The sequence below is a fragment of the Syngnathus scovelli genome, chromosome 13, assembly GCF_024217435.2.
Source record: "Syngnathus scovelli strain Florida chromosome 13, RoL_Ssco_1.2, whole genome shotgun sequence".
Taxonomy (NCBI): domain Eukaryota; kingdom Metazoa; phylum Chordata; class Actinopteri; order Syngnathiformes; family Syngnathidae; genus Syngnathus; species Syngnathus scovelli.
The window spans coordinates 7,829,613-7,855,045 of record NC_090859.1 but is presented as its reverse complement, the minus strand read 5'-3'; the positions used below and the strand labels follow the sequence as shown (position 1 = coordinate 7,855,045).

General features: G+C 39.9%; 1 protein-coding gene across 1 annotated transcript; it reads right to left on the bottom strand.

Moving 5' to 3' along the window:
* Positions 1-945: 945 nt before the first annotated feature.
* onecut2 (one cut homeobox 2) lies at positions 946-22,028 on the bottom strand. The gene is made up of 2 exons (XM_049738034.2): positions 20,499-22,028; positions 946-7,215 (listed from the first exon to the last, which is right to left on the bottom strand). Exons 1-2 carry the CDS (start codon positions 21,688-21,690, stop codon positions 6,926-6,928), a joined length of 1,482 nt encoding a protein of 493 aa, XP_049593991.1. The 5' UTR covers positions 21,691-22,028; the 3' UTR covers positions 946-6,925.
* Positions 22,029-25,433: the final 3,405 nt, after the last annotated feature.

Below are 25,433 nucleotides of genomic sequence, written 5' to 3'. Positions count from 1 at the left end.
AATGCTACTGATGATTTATAGAATCCAGTTGAAGCCCGAACTAGCAAGTAAATAATGATAATGACGACTAATAATAACTTGGACATCTAAATAAATGCATGTTTTGTATTACAATGTCAAAGGTTATATGACTGATGATGATGATGATGGTTTTGATGAGAATGAGGTCAATACTAGAGTTCACTATGCATAACATGGATAGCTAACTGTAAAAACACTCATGCAGAAACTCTGGCCTATAGCACTGCTATGTATGATGAAACTGTGATGCACAGGTAAAGAAAGACACTGACATAAGACTTTAAAGTAGGTATAAAAATAAGATCTTGACTTATGAGAGGATGCTCGGATCTTGTTCGCGTAAGAGGAAAAGCAGCTCAGATTCAAGGTGAAAAAAAAAAATCACTGAAATGCTATGCTTTCATTGTATTGCAAAAAAGTAAAGGACAGAGATGAAACTACAATTGACAGCACTGAGGTTGTTTTACTCCCTAAAAATATTTTTAAAAGTCAATGCCAAGGTTTAGACTTCAGACTTTAGAAGTTTAGACTTTAGAAATCAATTATTGAATACATTGGGGGCAAAAAAAAAAAAAAATTGCTAATTCAGAGCAGCCATAGTAACTGGATGTAAATAACGTACTGCTTTTATAGGGTTATTTGATCAGGTTTTGTATCACTTAATTGTCTCGACTGAGCTGGGCTTTTAAGTGTATTCTTCTCCTGTATGTTTTCACTCCTACTGTGCATCTTTTTTTTTTTTTTTTTTACCTCTATGAGAAAATGCCTTGACTTAAAAAAACAACTAGATTTAGGATTTGGGTGGCATTTAAAAGGGCAGCCCACTCCCAATTCCTCAATTCTTTGATTATGAGAGGTGCTTTAGCAGTTACGTCCATATAGCAAATATGATCATGTATGTTTTCCTTTTTTTAAATAACAGGAGTCATGGTGGTAGGTGACACAAAAGTCTGACTTTCACATTTGTTGGCTTAACAAATCACATCAATGTAGTTGCTATGCAGTACACAACTGAAGACAGTCCAAGTCAACAATAGACTGCAAAAACAGTAAAATCATGCTTGAACAAGACGTTTACTTAACTTGAAATTGATTCGCGTGACAAGAAAAAGGATTCTCGTATTATTCCAATTTAGATCTAAATCCACAGTATTTATTTTTTCAATGTCATTTATATGTGTGTCCCTTCTCTACATTTTGAAACAGAAGAGAAAATACACCTGTCCTTGTATGTTGTGTCAGGAATCCATCATACTAAACAGTTTAAAATGTTCATAAATGGCTACCACATTCACATAATTTCTTTGGATCTGATCTCATTTGACCCTTACAAAGGCCAAAAAGGGATTTAGAAAGTAAATAAATCAATAAATAATCTGCAATACAAAAGCAAGCGTGGAGCTGTAGGTAAATGGAACTAAAGGAAAAATATATTTGGTTTCTTTGGTTTCATTGTGATGATCAAACGGATGAATGGAAATTCAGTGAGACAGCCTTTCGGGTTCTCACTGCTGAAATAGACTTTGCTTTCTTCTCTCACACACATGCTTGGAAATTAACCATTGGACACACACACACACACACACACACATTCATGTCCTTATGAAATTTGATCGCTGCAGCAGGTTTTTCAGTTTTGTGTTAGCATCACACCCCTTTAACAGTAACCTCTTATGATAATGATTTTGCACAGAATCTCAGATGAGACGGGAATAATATTACACCTGGTTTCCAATGTTAAATTCCTGGAGAATTTTAATCACATTTACATTTCACCTCTTTTATCATATGTTAATGTCCACAGTTCTTTTAGCTGCAAAAAAACCCCCATAAAAAATAATTTGATGTTTTAAATGTTTAATTTGTTTTTGTTTAAGTCTATCTAATCAGTTAGATACAAAATACTATAAATGAGCATTAGAGCCACACTGAGAAGAAAAGCAAAGCAAAATGTTATGAGAAATGGCGCAATATCCATATGAACCTCATGCTGATATTTCACTAAGCTTTCGAATGCTTTTGAATGTAGCAAATTTTAAGTATTGGCCAGGGTTTATAAAAGGTTAAGACAAGCGAAGATATTTTTTCCTTGGTATCCATGACGACCAACCATATATTCCACACTTGTTGAGTTGTCAATGAAGTTAACGTGACTTTTGGGCATGGGGGAAACATTTTAAACATAACAATATTTACAATTAAAAGTATGACTGAAGTTTGAAAACGTAAAATATTTTCTTCTCAGGATGACTTCTTTGTAAAATATAGTTATCGAAACACTTTATTTTGTTGCAAAAAATAGGGGGGAGCAATTAATAAAACTATCTATTTAATACGATAACAAAGAAAATAAATCCTTAACCAGGGTATGAGCTGCATGGATGTAAACACACAGTTTATTTGTCTCTCTCAAGGATTCCAGTTATCTTTGGTAGTTCCATTTACATCAATGTTGGCCCGCTCTTCACCTGATCTTTTTTTGTCTTTCTTTTTTAATTATCTAGAAGATCAGCCTGAAAGTCATTGCTTATTCGACAATGGTAAGCAGAATGCAAACAAATGAAAAGAACAATTTAAACAATAAATTAGCAAGAGTAAAGAGAGATGCAGTGCTCATCATTTGTTGGCCTATTCTGAGCCTTGTTTTTATGTTCAAAATTGAAACATCATCCCCACGAAAAAAGGAAAAAAAAATACTGAGAGCATGAGTGGACATTCAGATGTAAGTCTAGTTTAACATTCCTACATTGTTCTGTCATTAAGTCTAAGCATTCATAAAAGAACGTTGCCTTTTTTTTGGTCATTTTTGTCTTCAAAAAGCTAACAAAGAATAAATTAAGAGGCCTGGCATAAGCACTGCATCTTTGATGCAACTAACATTCTTAAATACATAAATATTCATTGAAAACAATTACATCTAATTAAATATCATTAAATTATCATCAAGTACAAACCTAGAGTGTTCTAAACACATTATAAATAAATACAGCATCCAAAAGAAAGAAAAAGGAACATACAATGTAAACTTTGGCAAAGCTAATCTTCAGCAAAAGGGTAAAGGGTGCAGTGGGAGATTTGGCAACACAATTTGTTCGCTTAAATTAGAAACATAAATTAAATTAAATTAACAAAACAAACAAAAAAAAAACGCAAACACGCATATTTAGCAAAAATCCCAAGTAGGAATGTAATACTAGACATAATTATTGGCAATCATATTTTAAGTACTTCGAGCAAACAAGCAGTGAAATCCTCTTTGGAACATTTTTGGTTTCATATCCTTTTTTTCTTTCTTTTTTTGGTTTCGTTTTGCCTGTATTACATTCAGACAGAATTGCAAGTGAGAATGGAAAATGGCCGTCACCCCCTGGCTCCATAAACAACACCCCTCCGTTGGGTATTGTCAACACGATTGGAGGGCTCAGTGGGTGGGGGCATCTCTTTGGACTAGAAGCTTTACATACAGAAAGAGAGAAAATGAAGGATAAAGCTATTTGACCGATATTTGAGCAGTTTCTCTCAGTGTGTTTTATGTCATTTTGGTTGCTTTTGTTTATTGTTGTTGTACATTATGGAGCAGCAGCAGAATTCCCCTCCTCTTAAAGAGCACGCTAATGTGGCTCTTCCAAGCTACATGGTTCCCTCTCCAAAACAGTGAGGTGGGCTTTTGTGCAAGCTAATCAACAAAGAAATCTGACTTTTGGGCAATTTCTTTGGTGGAATCCAGTTAAATTAGATACATCCGAGTATGTCAGTGTGCTATAGTGCAGCAAAAAGTCTTTGGTATGAATTGTACATCTCACAAAGCATTTTTGTCACTCTTCTTGCTTTAGGAAGCTCAGCAATTCAGTCAGCAGAAACACGAGTTTCATGTTGGACTGGGGGGAAGCAAAACATAGATGATGGAAGCATTGTAGTTAGCTCACAACTGGTGCTAGCTATTGTGTTTTTTTTTCACTTTAAAATGGTAATTGATTGAATGGCTGGAATCAATAAAGATTCCCAGCACTGAAAGCCTCAGGAAACTTGGAGGTAGACTTGCCTCGCGCAGAAGCTAACGGCTAAGGCTAAATGAGACGATTCTTTCTTATCGTATACGTATTCAAATTAGCTTGCTGAAGCTACTGCTATTTAAAATTGCATGCATGTTTGGATGGGAATTGAAATGAATAAATACTTGCTGGCAAGCTAGTTACCAGGGATAAGCAAACTTGACTAGAAATAATGTAAACGAACGGCAACAATGTAGGCCTTGTTGAAAAGTACTACATTGCTTGGGAGAGAACTCAAAGTACATCAAGTGAGTGGTGCACACACGTTGCTTAGCCAAAGTTGGGCTTTTACAAGAGGAGGAGAACTGCTTCTGGCTTTAACAGTGGATCTTTGGTTTGTTAGCTGAGGTTTCTGTTGTTCGTTTAACCATTTTTACTTTGAAAAACTGCATAGGCACACGTTAAAGACACTCTTCAACCGTGAGAGACACATTAATGTTCGGACATTTGCAGGTCGGAGAGAAGAACGTTGATGACGCCATCCTTCGCTTTCTTCCTCCCTCCTTCCTGTGTGGTTTTCCCTTTTTCAGTCCCATACTTAACTCCGGCCTGACTCGACATCAGCCTGAACAAAGCTATTTCTCCTCTCCTGTGATGTCATCCATTTCCCTCCCCTCCTCCTCACAGCGTCGTCCTCTATCCTTGACATCGCTGAATCCACTCTTTTTTTTATTTATTTTTTTCTGAAATACTTTTTGTTTGTTTTTGGTAGTAATACTCTTCCATCTTCAGTCCGTTTGTTGGAACAGCTAGGTGCAGAAAAAGGGTTTTCTTTGGTTTCGATTTGTCAATAAATAGAAAAAGTCTCAGTGTCCATTTTTTTTTTTTTTTTTTTTCAATTGCAAGCCTTTGGCTTGCTTCTAACCAGGCTCGGACTCAGCCTGGGGTTTCTAAAGGAGCAGGGGCTGCTGACTGGTGCCTTTGCTTTGGTTTGGTTGCTATTTTTTGGTTTGATAGCTCACGTAAGAGATGATTGATGAGGTGATTATGGATCATAAAGGCTGCCAGATGCAGTAGGAGGTGATGGCGGTCGAGGTGTTTTGTGGGGGCTTAAGTATTTACATCATATGGGAAAGGCTATACAGAGTGATCGTATAGGCGCATACAGTGTATTGGTAACAATACGTGCTGGGTCACTTTCTTATAGACATCAAATAAAGCCTAAGCTGCAAACAAAAGTTGATATCTGACGATGGAGTTTTCATCAAACTGATTTGTCTGAAGCGCTATATGTCCTCTTGCTTACGAAGCCAATGATCCTCTGCAGGAGACGGACTTTCCAGACATCGTCTTTAGATTGTCCTCTTTAACTATTACAAAGGCCCTGATTCGCCTGGGCAGTCCGTTCCCCACATAATCAAATGGTCTACTCAACTGTTAGTCTTTACAATGGTTTGATGGCAATCCTAAAATGTCTAGTAAGATTTCAACCAAAAAGGAAGAACTAGTGTTGAAATCTTTGATATCACTGATCATTAAGTCATTCGCTGCCAGTGACGGCTATTGACGTCAAAGATACATTTTTACTGGGCTGGCAGAAAATGATTTGAGGACCACCAAACGTGTAATACGGTTTCCAACAAACATATTATAAAAACTGTTCTAATGTCTACAATAAATATCCAAATACATAATTGGAGTAAAATGGCAGGCTTTGAACAGGAAATTGTAAAAACTGTACAATCCACTTTCACAAAGCGATTTTTAGCTCAACCGATTAAGCTTGACCATGTTTCTGTCAGATTGTAAATTTAGGCAACGCATTTTGGAAATGACTAAAAGGTGTGTGAATGTATGAATGTACATTTATACATTACAGCGTGTGATGACTCAAACGCAGAGTGGATTTCAGCCACTGTTTAGAAAAATGGCATCCTGAGTTTTCTAAGATGCGAAAAACCACTCAGCTTGGCAGAGAGAGCCCCAGTTCTATTGCAAAACAAAAAAAATGTGCTTCAACATTGTGCTCACATACGTTGTACATATTCACTATACTGAATTTGAGGAAAACTTGCAGTTCTACATGGCTCAGACGGTGAGAAAGGTCGATAGTGTCTTTGTGCTTCCGTTGTAAGCCATTTCCTCATGTGAAGAATTGTTCAATTGTGTAATTTTGTCTATGGTAAGATTGAAGCTTAAAGTGATGCTTGTGAAGTAATAATTGTAGCCTATGTTGAACGCTCTTCTGGAAGGGAAATTACTTTCTGTTACTGTAACTGAACCTAAATGTGAACTGTTACTTTGTCAAAAAAAAAAATCATAAGCATGTCTGATGTTTTCATTGGAGAGAAACGATTCCATGCTCTTTGGTTTGGTATAATAAGTAACCTAGGTGTTGGACATCTGATGAAATGTCCATTTATTCTTTGCACATTCTGTAGTCATAAAGCTTTCATTGGTTAGTCCATTGGTTGGTTCCTAGCTTATATTGCATAATAGAAAACAATATATTGTCCTCTCGTCTTTGGTATTTGGGCTAGTGTGTCAGTTCCTTGTTCTAAATGAGACACCAGCAGTGAAGCTTTTTCCCTTTTTTTTTATGGTTTGTGTTTTTGATCATTTTGTTCTCTGGCAAAGCTTCTACCCTTCAGCTTCTGAATGGATTTGTAATGGATTTTGGAAAAGGCGGTTTGGCTACAAGTCGTCACAGTGAGCAGCCCCTCTCTCAGTTTGTCACCTTTGACAAACACAAACAGACAAACAAAAGAAAAAGTAAAACTTTTGGTTTCCGCTCCTTGCTTGGATCGGGCCAAACCTCGACCCGTGCCCTCAACCTTGCAATCCCGCTACCTCAACCCACCCCACCCCACCCCACCCCAACCCCACCCCGTCATCTACCCAGCCACCTATTGTCACGCTTTGGTACAAGTGCTGGACGCTGAAGATTGGGCGCCGGGACTAGCTCCGTCATCTGTCCATTTGTCCAGACTCCGACGGCGGGCGTTCATGAAGAAATTGCTGACGGTGGTGAGTTCGAGGCCCAGTTGCTGCGAGATGGTGAGCTGCATCTCTTTGGAAGGTCGCTTGTTTTCTTTGAAGATGGCCAGCAGCGTTCGCCTCTGCAGGTCAGTGAAGACCAGCCGGGATTTCTTTGGTGTGTTGTTGCGCTCCTTTGCTGTGTCTTGCTCCTTCCGCTTGCACGCTACAACCGATGAATGGGAAATAACACAAGACATGAAGAATGTAAGAGTCAATATTTTATTCCAATCGAGAGGGGCAGTTTTTAAATCACACAATGTATGAAAAAAATGCCAAGTGTCAATTGTAAGAAGAGATCACTCAGACACACACACACACAAACAAACACAACCGCTCCCATCAAGGAACAAGTAGCACGTATGAGTGATTCAATCAGGTTTTTTTTTGTTTTGTTTTTTTTTCACCGTCTGATCGGGGTTACAGTGAGGATCAAATGCGCAATTATATTATTCAAAATGCGTTTACCGGTCTGGGAGCACGGGGTAATATTGAGAATAAAGCGGTTGGTGAGTGTAAAGGGGAGGAGGGATGTATTCTTTAAAGGTGAGACGGGATCAATGGGATCAATAAGGCATGGTTGCGCTGTCTTTCATCAGATCTCTGCCGTGTCGCTAAAGACGTCTATAAGCACAGACAGTATGAGCAAAAAATATGGAAGACCACTTGGTTAGTTTACCTTCTTGGTTTTGATCATAGTAATACATGATGATTGTAGTAACGTCATTGATCAGAAGATACTGCAATCAATTTTGTTATGTCGGTATTATTCAGTCCAGAGTAGAAGTCAATTCTTCCTTCCTCAAAGAAGAATCTACATTAAAGTAGGAGGACTCGGATCCTTTTAACACAGCAATTTGTTAAGTTGTTCTCTCTTTTGAGGCCATTTGTCAAATAATTGTATTTCCCCCCCATGTGACTCCAAGACTCAACAAACCTATAGACTTGGCACAAAAGATAGCACTGATGAACTGACATCATACTTGGATGAGAGTTGAAAGTCCACATGATGTGGATTCAGACTTTATTCTCGTTTCACCCGTAAACAGTCACAGACAGCCTTTGGATACAGTTTGCTTAGTGTTCCATTAATTACATATAAGGGTATGGCAACTAATAAATTGTCATAGTTATCTAGTTAGTAATCTATTTTTATCCAAGTAATCTATTATGTGTTTCTAAGTGTCTTACTCCAAATACTGTGAAACAAAAATCAAAGTAGAGAATTAAACAATGATCTGACAGCATCTGATAAAAGTATCTTTGGTATTTTAGACGTAACATGAAAAATGCACTCACTTATTGAATAATGCAGACACGGTCAAAAAAAACATTGTTGTCTCATGAATTGTGTTAGCAACAGAAAACTAGCAAAAAAAAAATGCAGTTATTTCAAAAAAAGTCAATACTTGAAGACATTTACAATTCACTCCAGTTGACACTTGTGGTGCTAAGGGAATGAAAATATTTTTTTTTTGCTTCATCTTTGATCTTTTAGGCCCCTTCACTATTGCTTTCATCATCACTCTTTTGTCTCCATTAGCTCTCTGCACCATCATCTTTCATCCACCCTCCTTCACCACCTTCTTCATTTTACTTATTTTGGCCTGCTTGCATCACTCTCGACTGCCTCTCGCTCATCTTCCTGCCCCTCCTATCATTCTGACTTGCTTCATCCCTTTTTTTTCCTTTCACCATGCCGTGCCTTCTCTGGCACTCTGTATCATTTTTTTTAATTTTTTTATTGCACCATTACCACTTAAGCCTGGTATCCATTACACTGAGGGCATGTAAGTGCAGGGTAAGTAGTAAAGTCGTCCTTCAACATACATTTCGCTGCTGGAGTGTGGCGCCACATTTTGGCACATCAAAACACTCAATCAGGAGCCAGCAGAACTGAATGATTGCTCTGTTCAATCTTTTGTTAGCAACTTGTCACAACTGAAATTAGGTCTTCCAAATATTAGCAGTCAACGTAGCTAACTACTATATCTTTCAATATCATAAAAAAGTATGGTCATTTTTAAGCCATTTAATCATAAATAAATACATAAAGGAATAAATAAATAAATCCATTCATCCATTTTCTGTACCGCTTTGTCCCCACGGGGGTCACGGGCGTGCTGTAGCCTATCCCAGCCGTCATCGGACAGTCGGCGGGGGACACCCTGAACCTGTTGCCAGCCGTTCGCAGGGCACACAGAGACGAACAACCATCCGCACTCACACTCACACCTAGGGGCAATTTGGAGTGCTCAATCAGCCTATCAAGCATGTTTTTGGGATGTGGGAGGAAACCGGAGTGCCTTTAGAAAACCCACGTGGGCACGGGGAGAACATGCAAACTCTACACAGTGAGGGTCGGAGGTGGAATCGACCCCCCCCCCTCCCCCAACTGTAAGGTGGACGTGCTAACCAGTGTTCCACCGAGCCGCCTTAAATAAAAAAAATAAAATAAAAAAAAAATGCCTTACTATATTTTTTCATTTTCTTTATTAAAAAAACCTTACCAGACATTGTCATTTTTTTATAAAAAGCCTTATTATACACAGAGATTCTTTAATATAAAAAAGCCTTACTATACATATGTATAATTTTTTTTATTAACAAAAAGCCTGAATGTACATTGTCTTTTTTTATTCCAAAAAGCCTTATGATACGTGGTCATTACTAAACATAGTCATTTTTTTAAAAAGGTATTACTATTCATGGTCATTATTTCTATTTTAAAAAAGGCATGATCAATTAGTTATTAACAATACCTACCATACATGGTAATTTTTTTAAGCCTTATCTCAAGTTGTAGTTGTACTCTATGTTGAGTGGGCAGCGTGTGATCAATTTCTGCTTATGATCATGATATGATACATGGTCACCTTTAAAAAAAAGCCTTACTATACATCGTATGTATCCTGTCCATAGTCAGCCGTTGCCAAGTGGTTCGGATTGTCAAATACCGCTCTGTGGACATCAGTTCAAGACCATTCACCCTAAACACCGCCCCACACACACTGTGGTGTCCTTGAGCAAGACACTGACACCCTGTACTGCTCACCGGGCGCTTGCTTCAGTAGCTCCCTGCCCCCAGTGTGTGCCGCTGACAGTGTGTTTGCTATGTCCACTACTGTGACAGGTCAAATGCAGAGGTCAAATTTCATGTATGTATGTGGACAAGACACTCACAATGATTTTTTTATTGTCGTCAGACACACACGCACACACGCACACACACACACACACACATACACACACACACATGCACTACATAATAGATTTATGTTAAGGCGTGCAATATTTTAGCACTTAGCAATCAGCACTACATAATATCCCGGTATATGTGTGTGTGGTTGTGCTTAATGTACTGTGATCATTTCCTCTTCCCACCGGAAATGCTCTCCCTCTGTCTCGACAGTACATTGCATCTCTGGCTATTTTCAAAAGGAAAACTCCCCAAATATAGTAAGTATCATAACAGGATTGAATCTAGGCCTTGATATTGCAACAATTTCTTCTTCGTTAAGTTCAGTCGTGGCTGTGATGTCACACTAGTTTTGCTGCCTGTAGTACAAGCAGTGGCAAAAGTTGTACTCTATGACTATTAATTAAATCAATGAGCCACACTGTCTCTGTTAATGTAAACACACACACACAAACTTGTTTGAGATCAATTCCACAAACATACTGGTGGAAATACCCACAGGAGCACTAAAAGTGTAATCACCCGTTCCTTGAAGACGTTTTTAACGTAAAGAAAAATATGGAATTACATCAGAGCTATTCAATACACTTAGCGGCTGAAGCACTTAATCATTAGTGCAACTGATTGGAGATCAATAGGAGCATACAATTAATGGTGTAAATGTGCTCTGAGTGTGTAGGTTGGTAGGTATTTGTGATTGGGAACATAAGATTCAATTGTGTTTTGGAGCTGTTTGATCGGGGAGGTAACAAAGGATATAGTCGCCGAATAGTTGTGTGACCGCTCAAAAAAGTAGACTATTATCAGTCCACCATGTATATGGTGATTCCATCAGACAAAGGTTGGATGGATGGATGGATGGATGGATGGATGGATGGATGGATGGATGGATGGATGGATGGATGGATGGATGGATGGATGGATGGATGGATGGATGGATGGATGGATGGATGGATGGATGGATGGGTGGGTTTGGATGGATGGATGGATGGATGGATGGATGGATGGATGGATGGATGGATGGATGGATGGATGGATGGATGGATGGATGGATGGATGGATGGATGGATGGATGGATGGATGGGTTTGGATGGATGGATGGATGGATGGATGGATGGATGGATGGATGGATGGATGGATGGATGGATGGATGGATGGATGGATGGATGGATGGATGGGTGGGTGGATGGATGGATGGGGTTGGGTGGATGGATGGATGGATGGATAAATAGATGGATGGATGATGGGTGGGAGGATGGATGGATGGATGATTCATTTCCATCCATCCATCCATCCATCCATCCATCCATCCATCCATCCATCCATCCATCCATCCATCCATCCATCCATCCATCCATCCATCCATCCATCCATCCATCCATCCATCCATCCATCCATCCATCCATCCATCCATCCATTCGTCCGTCCACACATGACACAATCTCACCAGAATGAGGAACTAGCCTCCAAATTGCAAAAAAAAAGTTTGAATTTCCAAGCAAGTATCATTGGAGAGATATAAAGGCTTCAGGGAAAACATTCACTAACCTTGACTTGCTAAATGTTGACAGTGAGGATGAGTCAAAGGCAGCCACTGTTTAGTCACACGCACACACCACACATACACACACTAGACTAATAGATGATGAGTTAACCGGCTTCTCTGTACTCGTTCTTATCAGCTTTGTTTTTGGTGTCCCGAAGCCATCGGTGGTCTGTCTCAAAGCACACAGCACACGGCATAGAGCAAACACAGGTAGAAAGATAATATTCTGCGATCAATAGATTGGATTGTTATTGATGATTGATCCAGCGGTTGTGGAGCTATGAAGCGAAATCCTGGAAAACTGCTCACCTCTCTATTTTAACCATTGCCAGGTCATATAAATTAATCAGATTTCTGTCTGTAATATGCAAATCAGCCTAGACAGCAAAACAGTTGCAACAAAATTGTATTTATGATTTCGTGGAGTGAAAGTGGAAGTATATTATGGGGTGCAGTGGTTGGCACAAGGATTGGGTATAGATAATGAGCGGATGTAGATCATTTGGAAGAATGGTTCAGAATGGATAGCCAATGAGTGAGGACGATAAATGGAAGTTCTCGATGGCCAGATAGTGAATGGATGCACACACATTTCTAGCTACTCCCTCCCGGTAAACTGTCACTAATAAAGGCTGTAATATCTACAATTGGATCCTATCCATCTAATCTAAAACCTAATCCAATAAGAGACAGTATCAACTAAATGAATCCAGTTACGTGGCACAATCAAATAGAAGTGGATTCCAGCCAATCTCATAAGTCTAATGCACATCAAAACGAGAGCTCCTTTTAATGCTTTTACCACAAAATTTGAAGAAAAGGGGGGGGTGGGGGGTTGACCATCAGTTTTCTTCATGTTCAGGTTTGCTTCTGACTTATCAGCACAAGCAGAGCCAATGATAAGCCTGAGGTCATCTGAAGAAACACTTTCTGGAGGGGAGATAATACTATATTTTCTCTATTTCAAAATTGTTGAAAATAGGGGATTAAGTCATAATTCAGTATTTTATATGATAATTATTGGTAATGGCAAAAAAAACCCATTATGTACTATACAGTATTTGTCTACTAGAAAATATCATTAAATTACGTAAATGTAAAAAAAAATCTCTCTTACCACGCACTGAGCAAATAACCAGTGAATCATGCTTGATAACAGTGAACTTCAACATACATGCTGCTGAATCAGACATTGGCCGTTATCAATATTAGCTGAGTTGCATCAACTCCTATGACATAAACACACTCTGAGAGTATAAACATCTCCACAATTATGCAAGTTCCATGCATGGACTTTGTTTTAAAGTCTGCACTTGCTGCAGGATTAATTCAGAATGGCAAAATACAGGCGATGCACTGAATGTTTACTAAGGTTGCTGTGTGCAATAAAATATGCTGTTTCCCATTTATTGTCCTTATTTCCCTTCTATTTCGGTGGCAAAAACATAAAACTCTCTCTCAGGAGTGCATACGGTCAGTCAGCTCTCCCTCCCCCACTCGCTGCCTCCCGTTCTCTTCCAGGAACCAGTCTAGATCAGGTTCCTACGGATCAATGGAGAACTCGGTCCGTACCGTTTACGTTATCGTTGCCAGTATTAATGCTCTTTTAATCTGCTCTGGATTACTGCCATCGATCCACATACGCCAACCCTAACACACGGGCCGAACCCAAACTGCTGCTTCACCAACAAACACACACACGCTGCAGAAACACACAGTCACACACACACAGAATATCTAAATAAAGCAAAGCAGAGGCAACAAATGTTGCTGTTCGGTGTCAGTATCAGAGCATCAGCTGAGCATTGATCCACTACAGACATCAGCACATTTGCAGGCAACCGAAGCAACACACATACAAGAACTATCAAACAAAACTAAAGTATTTCACAATGACGCTGACTGTATGATTCATCTATGTTCTACTCGTTGTTTTGGTTTGTAACGTGTTAGAAAATAGGCAAAAATGCTGATCAATGCTTTCTTAAGTAAATGCAATGATGATTCGAAAGAAATTTTCATGGACGATGACGGAGATTTGGGAACAATAACCATTGACAATATGCAATTTCGAAGGGTTTAGACCAGGGGTGTCAAACTAAATTTTGGCGTGGGCCGCATCATAGTCATAGTTTCCTTCAGAGGGCCAAAACGGTTAAAATATTTAAAAAAATGAATAGAAATAAAAATGGCTAGCAATAACTCTATTTTTTAAAAGTGAACTCAATTTTTAATTATTGGCACATGAAGTTGATGCACAATTTGTCTTCACGGGCCACATAAAATGATGTGGCGGGCCGTATCTGGCCCCCGAGACTTGGGTTTGACATCTATGGTTTACACAATTTCATATGAAAAAAAGTATCCAAACAGATAATTCATTATTAAAAATTATTAATGATGAATTTATTGACTGATTAGTTGTCGATTAAACGATTATTCATCGCACCTCTTCCATTAGCCTAACTCACTTTTTTTTTAATATATAGAACATATAAAAGTCACACTTTTCTACACTCATGGAACTAAACACTGTTTTGCAGGTAGATTATTTTGTACCATTATACTATTAAATCAAAATTATCAATTTTAATCTATTATTGCACAATTTCGTCCAACGCAAGGTCGAATAGCAAAAGGCCTTTTATTTGTCCTTTGATTTCTCTCAGTGCTGTTTGTCTTTCACCATAAAGCCTGTCTAGAGAGTGACGGCTCCGTGCGGCCTGTCTTTATTCATTACACCTGCAGACAGAGTTATTTCAGCCACGCCATGACACCAATACTAATGAACCCGAGGGAGTTGGCAGTTGGTGAGACGGAACATTCTGAATGACAACACAAAGTGGAAAATGAAGGTTGGTTGGTGAGTGATGTCCAAAGTCTTCTAGTTTTTTTTGGTTTGTTTGTTTGTGTTGCTACATCATCAAGAGTCACAGTAGACACTGTTTGAGACACTGAATTTCATCAAATCATGTCCAAACGTCCATCAGCCCAGTAGCCAAATAAGACAATAAGCGCACACGTTACTGACGTCATGGTTCAAAATTAAGTAAACGTTTGGACAGTTTTCTTCAAATGAGTCTCATGTAGTGGCGGACAAAATATGCTTCAACCCACCAGGATAGACGTGATAATTTACTTTTGGGTATTTTTCGATTTTGTTGTTCAGGATTTTTTTTCTCCATGTTTCCACCTATGTCCGAAGGAACATAGAATTAATTTTTATCAGCCTTTTATGAGGGATTTTTGTTAAAAAAAAAAAGATAATTTACGGACCCACTGAGCTATCCTTAGCCTCTCAATTGCTCTCTCCAAGGAAAAAAAATTCAAGCTTCGTCAGTGGTTCCAAGTAAAATTTAAATGAACAACTTTTGATCCTGCAGTAGATTTTTGTTTAATTCGTGCATTCATTCACAATTTTCATTTGTCACTTTCTGAATAGTGCTTGGGACAAACATGAAAAAAAAAAAATCAAGACAAAAAATCAAATACCTCGATTTTAAAATTACATCAACCTATGTGAAGACTCATTTTAATTGTGAGGGTTATTCATGAGCAGAAAGACATTTTGCTCATTCAAAAAGTGCTTGGTGAAGTTAAAATCAGGGCTCAGGTTCTTTCACACCAAACCCACCCAACCATGCCAACAAACGATTATTAAAAAAAAAAAAAGATTTCTACTTCTGGTTGAGAATTGCGTTCATGTCCCTCTTTCTTTTTCTCAACAAGTGCTCAGCCTCGATGAGCTCAGCGTACAGATGTCACGTTTGATTTGACCGCCTTAATAAAGCTGAGACAGGACCATTTTCTCTTCTGAACTCGGACAGCTAATTCAGCCGGACAACACTTGTACCACATTGTGCCATAATTGCTGTGGATGGACAGAATGAAATAATTCACTACACAACGCTATAAAATTCCAAGTTTGAAAAGTTGCAAAGAGTAAGAATAAGCAAGGCTGATGTTTACACTTTTAAGATATTGATAAGCTGCTGTATTATTTCCATGCTTGTGTTTACACCCGCTAGTAAAAACGAGAAAAGAAAACGTGACCAGAGCAGCTAGAAATAACGGCGGTTCTCTTTCCCGTTTACTCAAAAGGTGAGAAACCAACAAGAAGCACAAAGCAAAGACCTTCAAAGGCCACTTGCTGATGTAGGGCGACAACAGGTCTCTCACTTTATGTGGAGCAGCACAGCAATCTCTTGTGCTACATCCCACAGTTTGATTGACTGTCGTTTTCTAAAGTCAGTACCCCGCTGGACAGACTAAAACCTGTCTTTTATCCCGAGGCTATCAAAAAAAAAAGCAGTCAAGGCTGTCATCACAGGTCGGGTGCCAATCAAACTGTGCATCCTGCAAACACCGCAGCTGCCTTTGCTTTATCCAGCAGATTGAGAGGAGCTGCAGTTACTAATAACCTGGTGGAGGTGATGAAAGGCACTTCTCAAAAGAATGGTAACAACTGTCAAGAAGGCATCAATCTTCGTCACCTTAATTCCATGTTGGTTACAAAAAACAATCATAAAAAATAACACAATATAACCCTAAATACTAACCGTGACATTACATTCGCATGTAAATATTGACGTTCTTCTTCCATTTAAATGTTGCATCATGTTATGCCGGTGGTGAGTAAACAAGAAGACAAAATTGCAACATTTTCTGTCAAATCTCCTCAAACTGACACACTACAAAGCTCCAACGCCTCCTCCCAGCAGTCTAAAATCTATTTTCATGGATCAATAGCTGACGGTGAATATGCAGGAGGTCCAAAGACGAGAACCTGAAAACAGAGGCAATCTCTATTCCCATAATCTGCAACTGTAATACACACAAAACACAAGGAGAGTAACTGCTGGTAATTGGCATGCCATAAAGCAGAGTCCAGCTCATTAATAATGCAAAGCAAAGTCTGCTTGTAGCTGGACACGTAAAATGGAAAATGTGTACCGTCTAATCAGTTGGGTTTTCAATGCAACTCGACCCAAACTGTTGGACTTATAGTTCTTAACACATATTTAAAATGTCGAAATGAACATATTGGTCCAAGTTTTTCCAGTCACCTAACGGTTCCATTTCCACTTCACACTGTGAGTTCATCCTATGTCGGTATTAGTTATGTGATCCATTTTCCTTCATTACTCAACCCCCTCCCCAAAGCTCTCTAATTTAAAATAGCCAAAGGCAGGATGTTAAAGCTATCGTTAATTACAAGCAAAAAATGTCACAAAATGCATTACTGTAGTACTGATGGAACTGTTGAAATATGAGCTCGCCTATTCTAACACTGATTTGCGGATCGTTTTCTTTTCATCCATAATTCACTTGGAGTCACGGGCAGCATCCTCCAACCAAACAATGGGATCCACACTCCCTCCCCCCTTTTTTATTCCCTCCCTCCATTTTGCCTGGTTAACCCGGCTGTGAGGTGAAGAAGAAGTGAAGTGAGCAGACCGAGGAGGGTCACGCCGAGATTCCCATCAATAATTCATCGGGCTGCTGCTGCCTCTGCTCTTGTGTTCAATTCCCCTGACAATCACATAATACCTCCCCCCAAAAGAGAGAATGAGAGAGAGAGAGAGAGAAACAGATTCCAAAAAAAGTAGGAGGAGGAAAGGAGACAACACTCAGGACACATTTCATTTGAGCGTTTTCCAAGTCAAGGAATCTCCTTCATGAGCGTTTTTGTAGAAAGTAATTCTAAATTTCACAACTCTTATAAGTGATGGATTGGGCTTGACACGGTTATGAGCCCACCAAATGTATGCATCAACACAGTTAATAGTCAACAGTGACAGTCAAGAGCTGAGAAAAATGACTTCAGTTTTTGGAAAATCTCAAAACTGGACGAGACTGCTTGTTGCAGATGTTTGTGTAGTCCAAAGCAAGTGCAGTACTTTTCGAAAAGCATTTATCATGGCTGTGATGACAATATGAAGTACCTACAGTGTAAGGCAGTAGAGCACAGACCAAACAAAAGAGGAAAACAAACCTGGAGAGTCATGTTTGTTGGCAGGCTACCTCCAGATTCATAATAAACTGATAACCAGGGCTATTATAGTTTGGAAAGGTGGACAGTTCTCTCCCATTTCATATATAAAGCAGATTGGATTCAAGTAATACAAATAATTTCCCATATCTGCACTTACTACAGCGGTAAACCAAAATATAATGGGATCCTCCTTGGCTAATGCGCTAGTATGTTGTGTGTGAGTGTGTGTGTGGGGTCAGAACACGGCGGCCAACTTTACATCATCTGTAAGTGGAAGTAAGTCAGCTGTGCTCACTCCCACAGTGGCGAAAATGCCCCTTTTCTTATGAGCAAAAATACTGTACAATAATAGTGTCTAATGTATATATATATATATATATATATATATATATATATATATATATATATATATATATATATATATATATATATATATATATATATATATACTGACCACGACTATGACAATCAACATAAGGTGACACAATTACTGTTTTGTATTTATAATGACATCTAATGATAATAAATCAAGATTTGGAGAGCGAATTGTAGATGTTGAACTTAAGTCAGACGGTGAAAGAAAAGGGAGCTCTGCAAGACAGCAGGAGTGGGTTGCTGTTGAGTGTGTATATGTGCTGCCATTTTACAACACAAATAGCATGAAAGCACCTCACCCCAACCCCCTCCTTCACTCAAGGCATTTCCTGTTAATCTATATAATCAAACAACAGCCGTCAAAACCAAACAACCCCTGCCACGGGGTCGATAGACAGAAATCAAGGAATCAAAGAATGGTGCAATTGTGCAGAGATAATCTCATCTGTCAGAGCTTGAGCACAAACTGCTTATATGCACCTTTGAAACAGGGGCAAACAAGCATAGACTGGTCCTCACTCCTCAGTGCCCTTTGTTGCTTGTTTTTGGACAGATTTCCATATATTTATCTCCAAATGTTTGCATTGATCCCTCTTAACAAGCAAATAGGCACAAAACTGTTCTGCCAAAATTACATCGATTGATTCTTTTTCTTTAACTTTAAAACAGACAAAAAGTTAAAAATTAAAAGAAAAAAGTAGAACACATCATTCATGATCAAAAGCTGAAAAACAATGTCCGCCACAATGCTAGAAACTTCAGAGTATTTTGAAACTTTGGTTAGTATTATCAAAATAAAATGTGTATTCTACAAGATTATACATGAAATAGACTTTGATAATTCAGAATGTAATTTTATTTTGCTGTAACACAAGCCACAAATCTTCAAAAAACTTGATTGATCAAAATCCTTAAAGAACAAAGTTACTTATTGGCAGAACACAATGTAATCAGTCCATTTAAGCAAACAACCAATAACTACAATAAAAATAATTGGAATACACATAAATCTAAATTAAAATTGAATCAATGTTATATGTTCACAGAATAATTTTCAATTATATACAACTCAATCCAAAATCAATCAATTTCCCATTGTTTTTAATTTAACAACAAACCTTGTTTAAACAGTTGGGATGAATCTACCATATGCAGGGATTTTTTTAAACAACACTTTTTTAAATTTTTTTACCTAAAATAACTCTATACTCCACAAGTACTATTTCAATTTTAGGATATTTATGGACAAACGTTTTTCCTAATCAGCTTTATTACCAAATGCATTTTGTGCTTTCTTATTTTATTTTTTGTACACAGTACCCAATAACTATCCTTTAAATATTTAGATCTGAATCAACATTTCCCTTTGTTTGATTTTGCTTTTATATAATGAGTTTAATCATTTTTCAATGTAAAACATTAGTTGGGCTACTGTACGAACGTAGAGGCGACTTACCATTAGATGCAAAAATAATACTCATTTATGTTTCTTAATTGTAATCAATAACCCTGCACTATTTTTTAACTACAAAATCAAATATGCCTTTTTGCTGAAATGAATCTTGCCCCGAAGTGAATGAACAAGAAAACTGCTTGCACAGCAACTAAACCTTAGCTGTATCACTCAAACCTCCTTTTGGGGCAATTTAGCCCCACTATCATCTTTTTAAGCGCCCAACACAAACACACACCTCAACCTTTTGTAAGGCCCCTGCTGCTGTGGCTGTGTTCCCTTCAGACAATGGGGAATTGTTGTGGAACACAAACCAGGTTCCTCACTAGAGGGGGCCCCAGACCCACTGAAGTGTCAACCTTTCTGTAACAACCTCCTAAGCCCCTCAAGCAAGCTGAATTTCTTTAAATAACTAAATAGCTCTTTATCTATCTATCCATTTCTCTCTCTCTCTCTCTCTCTCTCTCTCGGACTCACAAAAAGTGGAAACTCCATTAAATGAAGAATGACTATTTATTTTTTAATAATAAGCAATGACAGTTGTGTGGAATTTTGTATGAGCGTTTCCTGTGTGGGGACATATAGTAAGAGGCACGGCGTGTTTGGAGGGAAATCCTCTGACCTGGTCATTCCCCATCGATCGTCTTTTTGTTGATCAATAATGGTAAACATAACGCTATCTGAGTTTAACTAAATATAATGAGTTTCACTTTATCGTTTCTTCTTTTTCTGCCTCTAAGGAGGGAAGGGGGGGGGGGCAATATTTTAAAATAAACCCAGCCAAAGCATTTGGTAGTAAGTGAGAAAAAAAGGGACGTGGATTTACGTTTTGTTACGTTATAACACAATAAAGAGCAATTCAAATTCAGAAAATAAGTTACCTGCCAGTCTGAGAGCCGACATCCTCTGAAACTCGGGCTCCTGCAGCCACTTCCACATGCGCCTAAAGGTCTCCCGGCCCGACTTTAGTTTACTCCAGGGTTTGGGGTTCCTCAGCAGGTCCGAGAGCGTCCCCTGGGAACGGCACAGGACCCTCTGGGCGAAGATGGCCTGAGGAATGCTGTACCGTTTCAGCTCGGCTGTGATCCTCTGTGCCACTTCCTTGGTGTTGATTTCCTCGAGCTGCCCCGAACTGTTCCCCCCCGGCGTCCCAGAGGAGGAGGGCGGCCTTTCCCTGGTGGAAGCTAACACGGGCCCGTGAGATGGAGAATGGAGGTGGGGGTGGGGGGGCTGTCCCGTTGACGACACAGGATGTCCTGGGTGGTGCATGCCGTTCAGGTGCGGCATCATCCCGCCCGCCGGGCCACCGAGGCCTCGGTGCTGGTGGTGGTCCCCTCTGGTGAGCATGGTGTGGTCGAAGTTGAGCATCTTGTCGTGACCTCCGTGCGTGGTGGCGCCGTAGTTGTGGAGACCCTGCTGGGTGTTGTGGAGGGAGCCCAGGCCATTGCCGAGCACCGGGGATAGGCTCTGACCCATCCCGGACATGGGATCCTTGTGGTAGGGGTTGTAAATGTTGTTCATGCCCGGCAGCCCACGCTCGTCCCGCATCAGAGTGAAGCTCCCGCTGACATTGCCGGAAAGCCGCTGGTGATGGTGGTGGTGGTGATGGAACTTGTCGGACACGGTGGAAATGGGGGGGAGCGGCTGCAGCGGGGTTAGGGTGGTGTAAGTGCCGCTCATCCCCATGCCGGGAGAGGACGTGTCGCAGGGGACGCTCATGGCGTGGTGCAGCGGCAGGGACAGATCTGGACGGTACTCCCCACTACCGTCCAGGATGCTGGCCATGCCGGACACCATGGCCGAGCGCGATGACGCGGCAGCGGCAGCCAGGTCCTGGTGTATCCGCAGGGCAGCCGCTGCCGCCGCCCCGTGGCCCCCCACCGCTCCCGAAGAGCTCCCGCGGCCGTGGTGAGGGCTGTGGCCGCTCATCAGCTCCACGTCAGGGGCCACAGAGCTCACCGCCACCCCGCCGTGCAGGCTGCCGATGCCGTCCATTGTCATGTCCGTATTCATGGCGTAAGCGTCCAGGTCCTTGGCCAGGCATCGATAGGCGTTAGTGTAGGCAGTCTTCATTCATCTGTCGTCAGTCCATCAGGTCGAGCGGAAATATTTCTCCTTCTTCTCCTCCTTCCTCTCTCCTCGCCTCTTCTCCCCCCTGACGCGCCGGGATGGGTCAGTAGCCGTATCCCCCTTTTCTCTTCACTTCCGCGCTTGTTTCCCCGTCCTCCGGTGGCCTGTCCACTCTGCTCTCTTTGTGTTTCTTCCCCGGTGAGTGCACATCCGAATTTTGTTGTTCTCGATCATACGGGCCTGTTCGGTGGCTCCCCCATGTCCAGCCCTCTCCTCCTCCTGTGTTGCTCTGCTCCTCAGACGGGAGCTGTCCACGGTCCCCTAGTGGACCGCTCAACCCAACCTGCTGACGAAGGGAGGGGTGGAAAGAACACAACACGTGAATGGGGCGGCACCACTTTTGACGGATCGGACGTTTAACCAATCGATGTAAGGTTTAGAACATAGTGGGCGGGACGAACCACATGCTCTTGTTGGGAGAAATAACTAACTTCACCCTTAATAAAAACATGAAAACTGTAAAACTAGTCGCATTGAATTTTGTTATTCACATTCCAAACAACATCTTAAATATTTATATTTTATGGTTACTTCCATCGCATATCTTCTATTCAGTCTTCGTCCATCATTTTCCATATGTTGCTTTAATCTGAGCTAACCTTCAATATGCAAAAATAAGTACACAAATTACACCTAAACAATGAAATAAATAATTCAAATAACAAAGGCTGTACAAAAAACCTGTCTTGCAAGGCAAACAATGCTCTGCTGGTAATAGTATTTGGCATTTGTTAACTATTTCAAGTCATCACAAAGATAAATTACCAACACTGTTAACTACAACAGTTACACCACATAAATATTACATCGACGGTGTCAGTCCGAACCAAACGTCTTTGCAAAGGCAGATGTTTCGATATAGCCCCTTCTCTCTCAGTGTGCAGGCCTAAGCCAATTAGTGTGCATTATATGGCAAATTCTTGTGGACAGTCTATCAAAAAAAAATTAATAAATGTTAATAATGTGGATGCTACATTAAAACAAACATTTGACTGAACCGTAATTTGATAAACGCAGTACATAAAGACGAACTTTACACTGCGGAATAAAACTTGAAATGAATTTAACAAAGCAAGTGAACATTCTTGTTCTTCAACTGTAAACAAGAAAAACAAGAAAGAAAAAGGAAATTGTAAATAGGTGAGATCAAGGCCACGCCATCTGTAAAGTGGAGGTTTCATTTTCTGGACAAAGGTGAGTACTTTCAGTCGGATGTTTTGAGCAGTTAACACACTGGCAGTGTTAAGTGCAAACTGCTGGCGTGTAAATGGCGAGCATGGGGATGTTATTGACAGTCTCGGGGCGGATGGATGAGTGTGGGAGCTGCAATGAAAGAGCATTATGGCCTGTAGCCTGTTTACTGCACAATTCATTACACTTCCAAGGACAAACGAGAGCAAAAGACCTCTGGCCCCAACTTCCCTTCAGTTATCCAGCCATCAGCGAAAAATAGCAGAAATAGCTTTTCAATTACTATCGATGTAAATGGGCAAATACATCTTATTATCTAAACCATTTTTTTTTTTTTAACAAAACTGATCAAGACAGTGAAAAAGTTAAAACGTTTGTCTGATCATCATTTATTTTAATGAATTATTTGACAGCTTCTTTTGTCTATTCCAGAATTGTTTTCATGAAACTCTTTTGAGAAGCAATCCATCTGGCCTGTAAGATTAAGACGGCCCCCAAACTCAAGCTTTGCGTGCAAAGAATCACCCAAAGAGTTCAACAGATGCTCAAAACATTATGAAATAAGGTAACAGTGGAAAATAACATACAGTACGACGATAACCTGTTGTGGCTCAAGAATGGCTTGTACTCCCTTCAATTGTACAATTACGCGTTTACAACTAAACACATCTCTGAAATGACAATCTAGATACACTAATTGGATGCACTCTATTTGGAAGTGAACTCCACCTATAATCTCCACCAATTTTTGTTGCTCTTTCAGTACATCTTCCTGGAAATTGTCCTAAAAAATTACCCCTGAGCTTGGGTGATAAGAAGGATGATGAGGGACTTAGAAAAAGACAAGATGGAGGAGGCACAGGGTGGGTAGTTGGGCAGATGTTGCTTTGTTTAAAGACTGTTGTGTAATTAAGGGCAGAGGAACAGAAGCCTGACCCATTTTCTTCTTTTGATCAGCTGTCAGAGGGACAGGCAGGGGGTCCGCTGAGGGACAACGTGTCTATTTCCTCTTCAAAAGTTTTGTCTCTTTTGCAGACCAAAACCACTTGGTCATAAAGAAAAGAAGAGTAATATAAAGATGTGGAGCAAGTGAGGAGGAATGGAAGGATGGTATTGAAATTGACAAGGAAGAAGACGACAGCATGAAGGTTAAAGGCAGATATAAGCCAAAAGCTGAAAAGAGGGTGGAGATACGATGCAGGGGGGAACTGTAAGGTGGGCGTGGGGCTCGTGGAAGACCCAAGGACGAGAGCTGAGGAGGAGCAGCTGTTGTGGGAGGAAGAGGAGGCGGAGAAGGAAGTGGTCGAGGTTGTTACAAAAAGGCGGAAGAAACAAATTTGCTTCTGCTGCCTTCAAGCAATGGGTGTCTGACTCTCCCTGACAAAAGTCATATTTTGCCTTTTTGTGTTTTGATAGAACACTATAAAAAGCAAACAGTACTGTCTGCTAACTAATAAACGGAACAAACAAATGAACATTCATTTTCAAAATCAAATTTCCGTCCAATTTTTTGGAACAGAAAAATATGATGAAAATGATAAACACATTTTGTGAAAATAGATGTAACGCACATAATGTTGTATTTTGCCACAAAATGAAATTTGGGGACAAACAGAAATGTGACTATGATATTACATACTATATGATTCTTTTAATATTATTATTACTTTTACAAAAAGGTGTTGAGCTGGAAAAAATAGAGGGCACATATGAAAAAAGGGGTTTGTTGGATGCACTAAATTAGAACTAAAACATTTCAAATGGAATTTGCATCAGTTGCATACAACTCCAACAAGAAACTGTCAAACGGAATCTGTTTATACATTGTCTATTTCTTGCTGTAAGTGAATACAATTGTGTTATTGTGAATACTGTTCTCCAAATAATTTAATTAATCTGGACAATGCTCTTTTATTTACCAACATCACTGTAATAGAGTGAACCAATTATTTATTTTGTTGGTGTGCTACAGCGAGGCGTCTGGTGTTCAAGTTCGTAAAGTCTGCCCAGAAAGAAGTCATTGGATACGGAAGTCAATGTTTGGTCATTTTGTTGCTACTTGCAGACACAAAGGCAGATTAGCTTGCTGACTGTTGAGATAATCAATAGCCTGTTTATTTACACTCTGGAGTCATGTTGCTCAACCACAGATGACATTTGCGTAACATGATTATAAGAGTTTCTGATTCCCAATTAGTTAGGCCTAATCATGCCTTTTGAATAATAACCACCTGAACGACTCCACTAACTGTAACAAGCAATTCTTCAAAAATAGAGACGATGGGCACGTTCGTCCCGGCGAAGGTCAGCGCAAGTGGTATATTGAAAAATTAGGGGAAAAAAAAGCTGTCGGGTGATGGGACATTTTATCCCCTTGTTCTGTGCTCTCTCTCTTTCTGTGTCCCGGGCCATCTGCTGCGTTCTGAGCAGCAGTATTGATCTACAGCTTTGTGCTGGAGACCACATGCTAATCTATAGCGTTAGTGACAAACCCC

Excerpts from the sequence above, each read along its gene's own strand:
- onecut2 (XM_049738034.2), bottom strand. The coding sequence starts at position 21,690 with ATGAAGACTGCCTACACTAACGCCTATCGATGCCTGGCCAAGGACCTG. Across the intron at positions 7,216-20,498 it reads GTCGGCTCTCAGACTGGCAG|CGTGCAAGCGGAAGGAGCAA; the intron begins GTAACTTATTTT and ends CATCGGTTGTAG.